The sequence below is a fragment of the Pteropus medius genome, unplaced genomic scaffold (genome assembly GCF_902729225.1).
Source record: "Pteropus medius unplaced genomic scaffold, Ma_sr-lr_union100, whole genome shotgun sequence".
In the NCBI taxonomy this organism is placed as follows: Eukaryota; Metazoa; Chordata; class Mammalia; order Chiroptera; family Pteropodidae; genus Pteropus; species Pteropus medius.
Window position 1 is genome coordinate 1754195 of NW_024354499.1, and position 16268 is coordinate 1770462.

Sequence of the window (16268 nt, forward strand, 5' to 3'; positions counted from 1 at the left end):
AATGATTATATCTACACAAATGGTAAAGTGGGTTATCAGATAATTGCTATTGATTTGGGCCCACTAAGGCACATTATGGGAAAGATTTTCGGAACTGCTAAATGTCTCTCCTCTTTTCTGATAGAATAGGTGGTGAGTTTATATTTACTTTTCTGAAGTTGCCATTGTGACTAATTAATAGTGGATATATTTTAAATGGCTACCTTTAAAATATTTTATTTTATAAAATGTCCCAAATGATAACTTGTAGCTGTGTGGAAAGTTCATGTATGTGGGATTCATTCCACTGTGATGCTTGATGTTACTGTTTTTATTTAGTCACAGCCTTAAGTGTGGAACTGCTTTCTGTTTAAAAAAAAAAAATGAGTACTGATTTTTGGCAGCTTCACATTTTTGCATGGTTTTGCAGAACTAATGGGTTTGAATTTAGGCATTGCTGTAGTCTGCTTTTACTTATAATTTTGATAATATCAGAGTTGAGGTGATAGATACTAACATAACCATGAGATGGACCAAATAATTATGGTGTTAAATTGATGCTCAAAATGTTTGCGTTATGTATCAGCTGCAAATTACGAAAGTAATCTTAACTCTTGGCTTTATATCAATCTTAACTCTTGTCTTTATATCATGTATGGTTTTGGGATCTGTTAGATTCCAAGCTTGAGTCTCTGCTCTGCCATTTATTTTTCTATGACTTTGGTGACATTAGTTAATGAAATCCAGCGAATTTCAGATGTACAATTCAACTGAAGGCATATATATATTGTATTGTGTGTTCACCACCCATAGTTAAATTTCTTTCTGCCACCACATATTTGACCCCTTTTACCCCATCTACCTCCCTGCTACCCCCACCTTATGGTAACCACTTGTCTATAGTCCATGTCCATGAGTCTGTTTGTTTGGAGGACAGTCATTTTAATATACAGTTGGTGAATGCATAATATATTTCATATCTAGCCTACGAATTTTGGAAACATTGTTATGGTTTTGGGGGAGGGCGATTGTTATTGTTATTTTTTTTAGTGGAATGGCTGTGTTTGAAATTTTAATTTTTTTCTACTATAGATAACAGACAAGAGAGTATCCAGAAAACATGCCATTCTTGAGGTGGTGGATGGTCAACTTCGAATCAAACCGGTAAATATGTTAATGATTTATTTTAATTTTTTGTCTCTCACCTTTTTCCAGCTCCTGATTAGAGGGGCTTATTTTCTGAGGTTATAGAAATGCGAATTAATGTGAAAACGTATCCTTCTTATTGCTAGAGGATGATTGGGAAATAAAGATCAAACTATTTAAACTACCTGTATTTCCATAAGGCAGTGTTATATTTATATAGTTAGAATTTCAGTGAAAGATGGCTGCCAGTTCATGTATACATTATGATTTTGTTCATGATTGGATATTACAAATAAGATCCTATAAAAAGCCTATAACTTTGTAATGGCTATTTTTCTGGGGTAGTGACTAAAGTCATTTAAGTGTTATAGAGTTGTATTTTAATAGATTTCTATACTTCTGTGTGTAGAGTTGAATATTTCTAAAATATAGACCTTGTTCAACTTGAGGATTTTAAAAATAATTTTAATTTGAAAGTTCCTGTTAAGGGCCAGAATGTCATTTGCTCTCTTTGTAGTTTAAGCACTTATGTATTGTAGGGACATCAGTGTCTGAGAATATGCTATGGGATTATATCTTTTCATTTGCAGAATCTAGTGTGTAAGAGAATGAAATATGTATATGAGGGTCCATTTATTTTGGACTCGATACTGTGGTGGTAAAATTATTATGGAATGAAATTCATTAATTTTTAACATTTTAAAACCTGTAGGTATTTTCATCTTGTATGTACAACTTCTTGTTGTATTATTAGTTCTTTCTTCTATGTAGATAGTACTTGTATTATCCTGTGTAGAACAGTTTCCAAATTTGAGATGTATGCCTTTTAATTCTAGTATTGGGAAAATTTTTTACTAAAGCTGAATTCATACCATCTCAGCCTTTAGTAAATACTTTTTAAAAAGGTTCATATCTCATACTGCATTGTCTTAGTGTCTTGAAAAGTACTAATATCTGTAGTCAGCACTCCTGTGGGAGTCTCTTTACCATCAGTTATTCATCTCTGAATCCTCTCCAACAATCTTATTTTTCATAATGAGACTAGACCGTAATAAGCTCATCGATCATAGGAACACTGACACATCTTCAGATCTCTAGTATCTAGTTTAATGTCTGGCACATAGTAGGTACTTAATTAATATTTGTTGAATGCATGAGTAAATGCTGCAGCGAGAACTGTTTGTGACATTTCTAGGAGTGGGGATATCATAGATTATTACAAAATTATTATATTTTCCAATACGTAATTGCTAACACCTTTTCAATGAATTACTATGGCCTAAAATAAAGAAGTTTGATTTCATTGTTACTGAAGCACATGAAGGTAAAGAATATAGGGATCCCTAAATTTTTATCCTGCCTTTTCTGATTGAGCATATCATTAGTTTATATTTACTTTTTTTCAAAATAGCAGTTATGGCAAATAATACACCTGGCTCCTTAAGTGGAAGACTCATGACTTAATACTTCCTTTCTACATTATTTAGATTTACTGCTATGTAATTCATGTTAATGAAGTGAAGAGCTTACAGTGAGTACTTAATTTTTTGACAAGTATAACATTTAAGTAGTCCTTGTTTTCTAGTTATTTTTTAGACCAAAGCAGAGCATGTCAGCTCCTGCAATAGGTTTATAGACTTTTCTAGATTTGTATTGTTAGTATTCAGATCCTGTGTGTTTGCAGTTATCACAGAAAATAGTTATAAACTCTGGGTGGGAGCAAATGATACAGTCGCTTTGGGAAATAACTTGACATTATTTCCTAAAGATGAAGGCATGCATTCCCTACGAGACAGACTAAACGCACACCCCCAAGAAATATGTACAAGAATATGAAATGCAAAATTGTTTATATAATAGCAAAAAACTAAAAGCAAAATAAATTTTCATCAACAGTGGAATTGATAAATATATTGTGACATGTTTATTTAATGAAATATACTACAATAGTGAAGATAAATTATAGTGAAAGCATGAAAAAACATGGCTTAAAATCAGAAACATAATACTGAATGATGCAAGAAAGCAGTGGAAGAATACATACAATCTGGATAGTATATTCAGGATTATAAACATGAGTGGTGAAACCATAAAGAAAAGGAAGTGATAAACACAAAAATCAGGGTAATGATTACCTCTGAGGGGACTGAGAAGAGAATGGGATAGAGGAAGACTCACAGGTAACATCAAAGGTAATGGTAATATTCTTTTCCTTAAATTGGGTGGAGGGTTCATATATAATATCTGACATGTATTATGTCTTACAAAAATTATTATAGAACATTTATGACATGAAAAAGTGTACTGTAGTTACTTCTGTACACAGTGTACAGCAGTTACTTCTGTAATGCCCAATTACCAAACGTTGGAAGAAATGGAAAGTATATTTTCTTTTAAGGAAACATACAACCCTCGTACTAGAATTTGTATGCTGTTTTAGAAAATATTTAATTAGGTTTTGAATTTTATTTCAATAATTATTACATTTCCATTATACTAGTTGAAGGAAAGCTGCTTGTTGGGGTTGGTATATACACAGGTCTTTTGCTCCTTGTAATGCTTGATTTCTTGTTTATATTACTATAGTTTCAATAAAATACCTGTTCCCTTGAAATAGATTTATTTGTTTATCACCTGCACCTACAAAATACAATTTAGAGAAATTTAGAGAAATTCTAAAACTGACTTTAATTGTTAATAGAAGTTTTAAGATCTTGAAAATAATGAGAATGAGACGGACAATTTATTTGATGTGCTAAAATTATATATACAACTGTAATAAAGTGTCGAGACATAGTTTAGCTTAAAAATCTAAAATTATATAAACGAATAGAGTAAATGTTTTATTATGATGATCCCTTCTGTATGCTTTACATGCCAAATTATGTTTAAGTCATTAAATATTTTTTCTGCTTTCCTTCAATTTAGAAAGCTAATCAAATAAAAAAATAGCTTCGACTATGATAGATGAATGCAATTAGGGCAGTTACTAATTCGTACTTTAAAAATGGATGAATTTGTCTTTTTTTCCTCTAATATTTCCCTTTAAAAAGTCTATAGCTTTTAGTAGTTATTGGAAATGTTGCATGAGGAGATAATGTTAGCTTTTTTGTATCATTTAAATTTAATCTGCAGTCTGGTATCAGCAGGGAGAAAATGCATTTCGAAGGCAAATGATAATATTCTCTGCAAATGACTATATCACCAGTGGTTAGTTATGTCCTAAGAGTAAATTCATAGCTATCAGTGCTTTTATTTAATTTTAATAAAATCGTACTCTTTTTGGTTCTTGGTGATGGAGCAGTTACATAAGTACTTATAAATCGTAGAAGATTTTTTTTATTCATTTGGTATTGATCCTCAAAATATATGACTTTAGATGATTGTATTTTTTCTATTGCACAATAAAATTCCTGAATTGCGATGGTTTTTCTTCCCATGAAATTGAGTGTACTTGTATAATAGTTATAAAATACAATAGCTTTTCTACAACTTCTCTAAAAAAAAGAGAGAGAGAATGCTTTCTAAATTTAAAAATAAAACAACTGAAAATCAGAGCCATCTCTTTCTTTGGGTACACATCATCTTTCTTTAATATTTAATGATAACTCCAAGAGAAAGCTATAGAAAATTGATTTGTATTTTAGTTCCACTTCTTCAGGGATAATGCTTTCTTTGCACTATTTCTAAAATAATAGCATAATCTGTTTAGGTTCACATTTATAATCCCATAGATATGTTAAAAGGCACACACCAGTGATATGTCTCTCATGTGGGCAGTTCATATCTTTTATTCACTCTGGGTTTGCGTTTGCCAGTATTTTGCCTGCCCTTGTCTGCTTTTAGAGTCAAAGTTAAACTAGTCTCATTGAAAGAATTTGAGAGACTTCCATCTTTTTTGTCTCAGAAGAGTTTGAATATTCAGGAACATCTTTAAATCCATTTGAGTCTGGGTTTGGGAGAGATTAGAAAGATTTTTAATTATTGATTGTATTTTTAAAATATAGGTCAAATTCAATCTCCTTTTTATAATTAAATAATTTTTAAACAAGTCACAAATCCACATAAACTTATATGTTTTTTTTTTTATTCTGGTATATAGTCTTAAAAATTATTTTCAGTTTTGACCGTATTTACAAATCTATTTGCATGAAGTATTTATAGTATTCTACTACTTTCCATAAGTTCTGTTTTATGTGTAGTTATGTCACTGTTTTTATTCTAAAATTTTTTTGTGTACATGTCTTCTCCCTTTTTGTTTATTAATATTGCTAGATTTTGGTCTACTTTATAATTTTTTAAAAAACTTTGTGTGTGTGTGGCTTTTTAGCTGGGGTGTATATAGTTTGGCATAGATTTTAAAAAACTGATTCACAACCTAAATGCCCATCAACAGACGATTGGATAAAGAAGTTATGGTTCATATATACAATGGAATATTACTCAGCCATCAAAAAAATGAAATCCTGCCATTTGCAATGACATGGATGGACCTAGAGATTATTATGCTGAGTAAACTAAGTCAGATAAAGAAAGATAAATACCATATGATTTTACTTATATGTGGAATCAAGGCACAAAAAGAACAAACTAATCAAAAACAGACTCACAAATGTAGAGGACAATCTGATGGTGGCCAGAGGGGCGGGGGAGTTGGGGAGCTGAGAGAATGAGGTGAAGATTAAAGATGTACAAATTACAAATTAGTAGTTGATAGATGGTCATGGAGATGGGGAGCATGACATAGGGAATGCAGTCAGCATTAATGTAATGGCTAGGTGGAGAGCCAGAGCAGAGAAAGAGCAATTAGGGGAATCATTTTATAAACTATGTTAATGTCTATCCAATGTACTGTATACTTTAAACTAATAAAAAAACTTTAACACATTCTCATAGCTAAGAAAAAATAACTGATTCAATAAGTAATTTTTATTTAGATATAAGTTATAGGATCAAACATTAGATTTCTTAGAATATCATTTTTGCTCTTAGTTCTTGGATCTCCACTATGAATAATTTTAGGAAAAGAAAAAAAAAAATGATCGTGGACCACACACATTGGTCTGCTTTCTTTGTTGCTGGATTTGCTAAGCTTGATATTTAACCACCTAAAATTTAAATGTTAAGTGCTTTCACCTGAAGAAAATATACTTGAATGACTTGGGTTTACCTTCTTAAATGTTTCACTTGGTGATGCCTTTTTAAAGAAATATAGTTAGTTTCTTTTTTAAAAGTATTTTACTTTTTCTACTTTTAGAGTTTTATGTCTTATATTTTACATCTTAGCCTTTGTAAATTTAGGACTATACCATTATTTAATGTTGTTTAGAGATTCATCTGAATTTCCGAAATGCTCGTGAATAAGAACATGGTCTTCTATTAGTTTATAAGAGGCAAATCTCATTTAAAGACTATTCAGGGTTCTGGCAGAAGTTAATGTACATTCCTGTTTTGATTCTTGTCCCTCCCACTACTCAACATTCCTGACTCTGGTGACTGTGGAATGAATACTCAAGGAAGGGGGAGGCCTCACTTGAAAGGCTGAGGAATAAGATTTCCAAGCCCAGCAATTTGCTTAAGCTCAGAACCTGGTGGTTCATCATGCTTTGTTACACTCAAAAGCTGCTAGCCCTGAGCCAGAGAACCGCTTTGGGAGATAGATGAGGGGTGACTGATAGCATGATGAAAGGTTTCTAAACACTAAGTTTAGAGTATAACTTGATTTTAAAAAATCAAACATTCACAACTCTTTTTAGAATATGTGGCACTGCTTCTCCATTCTTATGTAGCCTTATATATAATTTGTAAAATGACTGACAAATAATTGCCTACCGAAGTTGTATAGCCTCTGTTTTAAATTTTTACTTCTACCTTTATCTCCCAAGTTTACTGCTTTCTTTTAATACAGATTTAAAAGAAATAGAAATGTTTTCAATTGCAGATACACCAGGAAGGACTTGTGGCCAGATCCTCATGAAATTAAATTGCCGGGACTAGGCAGATTATATTCATTCCAGCTTTTAAAGTTGTCTTTAAAAACAATCAAAAGGGCACGTAGGTAACAATGCTTATTTTTCTGGCAGCTTTTGCTTTAATGCTCGCATTCTATATTAGTATTCCTTCCCCCCAACAATTTGATTAAACATTGTTTGGACAATTTGACTTCTAAAAGGTAGTTATTGTTTTTACGAATTGAGCTAAATAGTTTCTAGGTTCCCTTCCCCAAATTCATGGTTCTTTGGTTAGTTTAAAAGTCTAATGTTATTTGATGAAATGAAGTCATGAGAAGTGACAAAGTTACTTGTGTGATTTTTTGGGGGTGAGGGAGGGGTGAATTTTGAAAGCCAGTAAGCTCTTGTACCAAGCTCCTTGCTATCAGGAGAGTTTTAGAAGATGAAAGTAGTTGTTTAAAAATTTAGTTTGCTTACTTGTATAGATTATATACATAATGTTTAAAGAATTGTGCAACCCATATTTTATAGAGAATGGAATTGAAATGATTTTAGGGGTGAATCTACTTAAGTGACTCAACAGGTAGTAAATAACATTAAATTTTAAGCCTCGCTTCTTACAGTAAACTGTTTGGAACCATTCCTGAGATTATTCACTATTGACTAACAGTTGAAATATCATTGATTCTTCCTGCTATTGGAGGCTTCTGCTTATTCGGTACAGTTATCTGTACCCATGGACCTGACAGTTTAATGGTGATTTATCAGATGATTATAGGTAATCTTTGAGTTGATAAGGACTGGTTCAATTGCAGATACACCAGTTCAGACAGGGAAGTGTGGTGGGATCATACATCTTAGATGAAAGTAAATCAAAGAGTATTTTGAGTAGACCTTCATGATTCAATCAAAGATTGTATGTGTAAAGATTTGGGAGTATGAAGGTAAGAGATGAGGTTGGAAACCACCGTAGGTTTATGAAGAGCCTTCACTGCTGTGCTTTGTTTATATTGTGTACTCATTAGCGGCTTACACAGAAAAATGTAAAGAATAACTTGGGAAGCAAAGAGGTGAATGACAAGAAGCATCAATGTGATGATAGGCCAAGCAAGAGATACAGTTAGGTATGAGTCAGTAGGGAGTGACTGTGCAAATGGTAAAGAGAAATGGATTCAGGAGATAGTTCAGAGGTAAATGATCTGGGACTTGACATTTGGATAGAGTGGGAGAACATTGTAGATATTCAATAAGTATTTGTGAATATTTTGGTGTGTTTTAATATGTAATAGAAATTAAATCAGAAAATATTTTGCATTTATCCTTGAAAATCCTGTTTGTTTTTCTGTAGAAATGCCTTTTGAAAATGTAAGCAAACTAAATTTTTAAACAACAATCACTTTCATCTTCTAAAACTAATAAAAACAACTGAAAAATATAATGCAAAGTAGCCTACCAAAATTAATAATGTTATTTTCTTCATGTTTTATAACAATATTCTAGACTTGTTTATATTTTACTTAGTTTATGTTATATAAAAGCTTATGATATTTTAAAAATGAAAGTGAGTGTATTTAATACAAATTTTAACCAAGTTTTCCAATGAAGAGAAATTTGTTGAGGGTTAAAAAGAAAAAAGTGTTGATACATTTCTAGAATTTCACAATGCATTAAAAATAGGATTATATCCTTAATTTATCCCTAATGGATTTTTTTTTACAGTAGGAATAGAAGTTTTTACCTACTGTATTTATACTGAATTCCAGTCTGTTCAAACTCAAGGTGAATAAAACCTTAACACCTACAGATATTTTCAATGGTTGGGAGCAGAAAAAGCTTTAATGTATGAAAATGTAGTTATATCTTAAGACATTTTAATGAAGTGTAAAAAGGAGAACTGCAGGTGTGCATCACCTGTCCAGTCCCACGGTGGTAATTACCTTGCTGTGCCACCGAGGTTGTTGATGTCTCTAGAAAGTCTCATTTAAACCAATGAAGTAGATGGGCCGGTGGTCCCGGGAGTCGCTGCATGTAAGATTCTGTTAAAAACCTGAGAGCTGCATTGATGTAGGTTGCTTTGTTGTACACTAAAACTTATTTATTTTAAACATCATGTTGAAGACAAAAATTTCACCTTTGGAAATGGCCACTTTCTACTTGATCTTAGGTGGAATTTTTAAGGTGTCTTTCAATAGCTCTTAGTTATGGAGGCACCTTCATTATCTTTAACATGGAAGCAGTCTGTGGAAAACATCATGCAAAATAGTGGATATTGTAACAGTTTTGAGGTTGATATGTTTACTACTTGCAGTTTGAATATGGATGATGATCGTCATAGTGAGAGTTTTCATTCAAACAAAATAAAATTCCTCTGTGAGGCGCTAAGGAAAAAAAACTGTTGTTTGCTGGAGAGATTAGATCAAAATCTCCCTTCTTATAGTTTCTCATTTTTTCATCATAGTAAGAAATTATTAGGGGAAAATAAGTGGAAAAGAAGCAGGCCATTTCCAGGGGATTGGTGAATTTCGAATATCCACATTGGGAACTTAGTTTCCATACAGAGAATTATTTTTCACATTTCTCTTTATAAAGTCCAGTCATCTCGAGTAAAACAGAACTATATTTTAACCAATTAATTGATAATTTTGCTTTTTTCTTCAATTCCTAGAGAAATGAGAGGTATATTACAGCATTTTCCCCTTTTTGTATTTATTGGTAATAATTACAGTACTTATAAGTGCCAGCTTTATTATTTCAAGTCTCATTAATGCCTGTTATTTTTATATTAAAATTTTGTATCAGTTGATATTTAGTTGATTTTTGTCATAATTTTGAGTTACAACATCAGTGTATTCTTCCTTTATTTATTAGATACACACAAATCCATGTTTTTATCAGTCTTCTGAGAAGAACCAGCTTTTACCGTTGAAGACAAATGCATGGCATTGGTTGAATCCTGGAGATAGTTTTTCTTTGTTAGTTGACAAATACATTTTCCGTGTTTTCTCTACGTATTCTGAAATGGAATTGGAATGTACTTTAAGGTAAGAGTGCCTGATGAAACGAGATTAAATAATGATATTTATAATCTAATGCCTCAGGCATCCACAAATGTTTCAGTAGAAACTATTCTAGTGTTAAATTGTACTGGCGATATAGGAGTTAGTTACATGGTGTGTGTGTGTTTCTAAAAAAACATTTGACTTTGGAAACTTATGCCTCGATAGAGATTGTTCCCACATGTGGTGTCTTTTCATTGTGTTTCAGAATATATTTTCCATCTAAAAATAACCAGAATAGTTAATTTGAAACTGATATTTTCTTAATCTTCTCTTTAGTTTTTAAAATTCTATTAAGGTATTAACCTCTGGCTTAGACTACAGTTATATAACTTCTCTTATAAAAATAACAGAAAATATAGAATAGAGAAACTGAGGAAATGAGTTATTACAATAAGCATCTGGAGTAAAGTTAAAAGTAATATGTTCGTTCTGTTGAGGCAGTCATTAGCAGATTATTTGCCTATGTTTCAGCTTTTAAACTATAGAATACATAAACTGGACCCATAGAAGTAGATAGACATTATACATATGTTCTCTAATTGCACTATTATGTTAAATTAAAAATCAATAATAATAAAGTAGAGAAATCTTCAAATATTTTGAAGTTAAAAACACATTTCTAAATAACTATGGGCCCAAGGGAAATCACAAGAACAATTAGAAAACATTTTGAAGAGAATGATACTGAAAACAGAACATAAAAATTTGTGAGATGCAAATTTTCCTTAGAGGATAATTTATAATACATGACTGTATTAGAAGGTAAGACAGCTATAAAACCAGTGATCTATGCTTCTACTTTAAGAAGACAGACAAACTGGAGCAAGTTAATCCTAGAATAGATAGAATAAAGGCAATAATAAGAAGAATGAGACTAGAAATCAATGAAATATAAAATAGACAAATAAGATTAACAAAACCAAAAGTTCTTTGAAAGATTAATACAATTAGGAAACCTTATCAAGGCTTACCAAGAAAAAAGAAAGCTAGAAAACACAAATTATCAGTATCTGGAATGGAAGAGGGACTATCACTACTGAACCTACAGACCTTAAAAGAATAATGAGAAATATTTAAAACTGAATGCCAGTAAATTTGGCAACCTAAATAAATGCATACATTCCTTGAAAAATACAGCTTAATAAATCTGATTCAGGGAGAAAGAAAAATCTGGTGAGTCTTATATCAATTAAAGAAATTGGGTTCACAATTTAAGAATTTTCCACGAGGAACTTCACTAGTGAATTCTCTTAAACTTTCAAGGAAGAATATCAATATTAGATGTTTTTGCCCAAAATAGAAGAGACTATACTTCCTTTCTCATTTTATGAAGCTTCCGTAATCCTGGTGCCAAAATCAGACAAGAATATTACAAGAAAAGAAAATACAGACTCATATTCCTTATAACAAAATATTTACATGTCAAATCCAGCAATATGTGATAAGGATAATATGCTTTGACCAAGTGGAACTTGTCCAAAAAATGCAAGGTCAATTTATGACATAAAAATCAATCAATGCAATTCACTCTAACAGATTAAAGAATTATCACTTCAGTAGATGTATAATAATAATTTTGCAAAATTCAACACCTGTTTATGATTTAAATATACCTTTGAGAAAACCAGGGAAAAAAAGAAACTTCCCTCCTATAAAAAAAAGCATACTTAATAGTAAAATATTGAAAGTTCTCCCCCTAAGATTGGGAACAAAACAAAGACGTCTGTTTGCACAACTTTTATTCATCATTTATTGGAGGTCCTAGCCAGTCCAGTAAGGCAAGAAAAAGAAAGAAAATGGATTATTTTGGAAAAAAAGTAAAACTTTATTTGCAGATGATATGATTGTGTGTTTTAGTTTGTTCCACATGTGACCAAGGATGCTTCTGTGTCAGAACATTTAGCTTCCATTCACAAGTTTGGGGAGATTTCACAAGTGACTGTACTGGCCAGAACCCTAGTAGCAGCTATATGTGAACTTGACATCAGGATTTTATTTTTCTTCAGGAGTCTAACTAGTTTCTGGTGTTCTTGCAGTTTGCATTTTCTCTTTGGATGCTGGGTGGTGATCTTCACTTTTCTGGACTATCTGGACAAATACTGAATAAGTAAATATCTCTTATGCCTTGAGAGAGATAGCTGCTCCCCATCTCATAAATAGCTGTGGTTTTGAGGCCCATAATTTGGAAATATTAATGTATTTTATGATGATACCATGGGCAGAAGATGAAGAACACGTTCTACTCTATGCGTTTTATTCTATTATACTATAATCTGCTTTTTTGTTCTGCTAAGTCTGAGAAGAAGAGCATTACTCATTAGATGCAATTGAGAGAACCACATTTATAATGACATTGTAGGCAACAAAAGTGTTTTAAATTTAAATGATTAATAAATGAATTTTGATTTTATTTTATAGAAATAGTCAAATGTTTGATGAAGATGATATACTGAATAGGACACCAAAATCTTCCTTGGCTAATTTGCCTGACGAGGCAACTGGTGCCCCACAGCTGGAAAGAAGCACAGAAATAGCGACGGCCCAGACTTCTACCTCAAAAAGTGTGGTGAGAAATTTAAAATCTCATCCATTTGTAATATGTTCCTTCAGTTATTTCGAGGAGGAAAAGACAACTGAAATTAGACATATCATGACAATACCTCTAGCACTGATCTGCTTTTGCTGTTTTTAAGTGAAGCTCCAGAGAATATCACACTAGACCAACACTTCAACTAACAGAGATAATAAATTTCTTTCTTTGAGAAATTTGAATGACTTCGTCCACAGTTGCAGATAGATTTTTTTCATGGTAGTTTTCTGCAAAGTAAATAATTTTAAATTTCATTAAGGATGCATGATTATTTTTAGTAATTAATAAAATAGGTGCCCTTTTAGTCTTTCCTAGGTGAATGTACAGACTTCAGTAAGCAGCAGTCCAACACTGCTGAGAGGAAAAGAATCCTTCCAGCGTGGATGTTAAGAGGAAATCTTAGCGATCGAAACCTTTCAGCACCAGTCATCAGTGGAAGTAGGTTTTATTTCAATGAAACATTAAGCGGAATTTGAAAGTTTTTCTGAACAAATGGAGATAGCGTAGTAATTTTTTAAGTGTATAACTTAGCCTAACATTTTTTTAGATATGTACATGAAGTCTTATTTAAAACGAAAGCTATTATTCTATGCCATTTATCAAACATCCTGCTATTATTTTTTGATTTAACAAGTGCTTTTTATCTTATGTGCTAGACTTAATCATATTACCATAGCTTTTCAAACAAACCTATTGGTGTCATGTCTAAGATAAAAGGCCAGCACAGTAAGGGCTTTATAAATTAATTTAATTAAATAAAAAACTACTAGGCACTCAACATTATGTGCTGGAAGATTTAAAGAAGAAGTGACCCCTGTGCTAGTATGGCTCACTGTCACAGCAGATTTGACAGTGATTTATTTCATCTGCTGGATATTCCCATTGGTTCGAGATTATTAAAATGTTTTATACATTGTCTTGTTTACTCAGCATTTTATTTGTAACTTTTCAGTCATCTCAGGTTCGGTTTCTGTTGACTGCTCGTTTTCTTTTATAGGTGTTACAGTTTCCTGTTTATGCTCTTATTTAGTGACTTTCTATTTGATGCTGGATGCCATAAGTGATATATTGTAGACACTCTTGCTTTTATGTTCTTCTGAATACATATTTTTGTTCTAATAAGTAATTACTTTAGCCTATAGGTGATTTTCTTCTAATAGACAAATAATTCAGGCCCTAAACTCTGTTTCCCCTGTGTGGATGGCAGCTGCAGTCTCTGCTTAGTTCTTTCAGCTTATTCTTTCCTCTGGATTCTGGGGCTTTCTCCCATGCCAGTCATCAGCCAAAGAGTTGTATTGATTTTATGTGAAAATTTTGGTTCTTGGCTCTCTGAATCTTTCTTTCTTCTAAGATTTTATTCCTAATGTTCTACCTACTTCATGGACCTCAAATTCTGTCCCCAGACCAGTTAAGCCAGTAGGCTGCAGCTTTCTGTTACCTGTGATTTAGGGGATGCCTTCAGGAAAAAAGCCACAAATTTACAAACCTCACAGGTTATAGTTAGTTTTTCAAGCTTAGACTCTTCTCTAGTTCTGCCTTTCGGGTCATTCTCCAGTGCCTGCAAGTTTGGTTTTTTTTTTATATATTTCCAAAATTTATAATGGTTTTCTTTAGGATGATTAGTTCATTCAAGCTACTCTTTCATTTTACCCTGAACATTATCTTTTATAAATTAACAGCACAATTGAATATATATTTTAGTTGATATTACTACTCTTATTGTTTCTAATATTCAGCATAGTGGTCACAGAAGTCTTCTAAAGTTTGATTGATAGATTGAATGATTGATTTTTATTTTTTGAGGTGACCTCACAGATTGCAAAGACCTTGCAGTTTACAATTCCTTATTATTATTATTATTATTTTTTATGCCTACAGCACCTGGTCTTCCTAGGTGGTCTCCTATCTAAAGTTTTTGATCAAGGATGTTACGGACAGGATATTCCTCATGTAATGCTAGTTTGGATTATAGTGGGATAAGAGTGATCTCATGGGAAAAATAGGTTGTATATTATGTGTTGAGGTAGATGTGATTTAATCTGGAGATTTTTTGTATCTAAACCTAAAATTTTCTGGAAAGAGTTTTTTTCCATTACAGAGTTTTTAATTCCCTCCCTCATCATTACCTATATATTTTATCAGTAATATTTCTCATGAAATGTGCTAATTCTTAAGTTGCCTGAAGATAATGGTGAATGAGGATGGTAGTGGGGAGAGGGCAGCCACTTTTCCTCAGTGGAATGATTTCTCTAGTATAGAAAGAATAACTTGACCAAAATGTAAACTGCCTCCTTGCAAAAAAGTCCTTTCTTTCTCAGTTATTTTATACTGTAATTGCCTCTATGCTACTGCTGTGTTACTTACAACAATCCAAAATATATTTTGCTTCAAATTATAAATAGCTAATAACTTTTCCTTGATAGATATACCAGATAAAATTTGAAGCACATTTTTGGGCCCTTCACCTTGAACATACAAATGAGAGTAATTTGACATTGATTTGGACAGGAATATTACATAGTATACAATGTACTTAAAATGCAAAAGCTTCAAAATAAGAGAAAAGTCTTTGGATTCAGATATATCTTATTATAAAGTTAGACTTTGGAGGAGTACTTGTAATTAAGCAAAGGTAGGTTGCTTAATTTCTTTAAAGACAGGAAGATTTAGAAGTAAATTAGTACTTAAAACCAGCTAATGAAAAATTGGAATAATTGGACTTTTTCTGCTATGTAGTTCTTATTTTATTGTTATTTTATTTGTTTGTTTAAATATCACCTAGCTCAATAGACCAATGCTAGTGATTTTTAAAAATCAATTTCCAGGATGCATTTTAGGATCATTTAGATGTAGTTTACTTCTGTCTTTTTGCAGCCTTTGTACTGTACTGTATTCATTAATATTTATTTAGATGATCTGAAACCATCTTGATTTTTTTGGTAACTTCTGGGTCATTAAGTATAGGTCAGATAATGTTAATTGATGTTAAATGACTTATCCAAGATCACTTAATAAATGCCAGAGCTGTAACTGAGACCTAGCTCTGCCTGACTTGAAAGCCCATGCTCTGAACTGTGTCACTATACAGCCACCTAAATTTACCCTTTATATGTTCTTTTTTTTTCTTTTGGATTATGCTCTTGTGTTCTCACCTAGATCTTTTCTCAGTTTAACTCCTGGTTTAGTCCTGATATGTATGTGAACGTTTGCTGGGATCAGGCTATCCTTTCAGTTTTTCAACTGGTATATAGTTCATTTTATTTTCCAGGTCTCCAGCTTTTGGACGTTATCATGAGTTTCTCAGGCCTGATAGGGAAGTGAATATGTTTGGACAAAGGCTGTCAGAGCCTCCGCTTTTAGGCCCCAGGACAAGTCGTAACTCCTAGGTTATGACATTCTTGCTAGATTGAAAAAGGAGCTTTTATATTTTCACTGGTATCATGTTACTCTGTAGTACTTTTCTTTCCCCATTTTCTAACTCTCCAACCTGGAGTCATGAAAAGTAGCACGTGCTGATAAAGATTGAAGTAGTAAGTAGTCCCC

The 16268-nt window shown here is 32.2% G+C and overlaps 1 protein-coding gene across 3 annotated transcripts in view; it reads left to right on the forward strand.

Moving 5' to 3' along the window:
* Window positions 1–16268, forward strand: part of APLF (aprataxin and PNKP like factor) — a 63092-nt gene that overhangs the window by 11959 nt on the left and 34865 nt on the right. For all 3 annotated transcript variants that reach the window (XM_039852383.1, XM_039852382.1, XM_039852384.1), the window contains exons 2-5: window positions 1072–1143; window positions 9945–10117; window positions 12554–12701; window positions 13031–13163. In XM_039852383.1, coding sequence (XP_039708317.1) covers window positions 1072–1143; window positions 9945–10117; window positions 12554–12701; window positions 13031–13163 — 526 coding nt within the window. The remainder of the gene's footprint in view (window positions 1–1071; window positions 1144–9944; window positions 10118–12553; window positions 12702–13030; window positions 13164–16268) is intronic.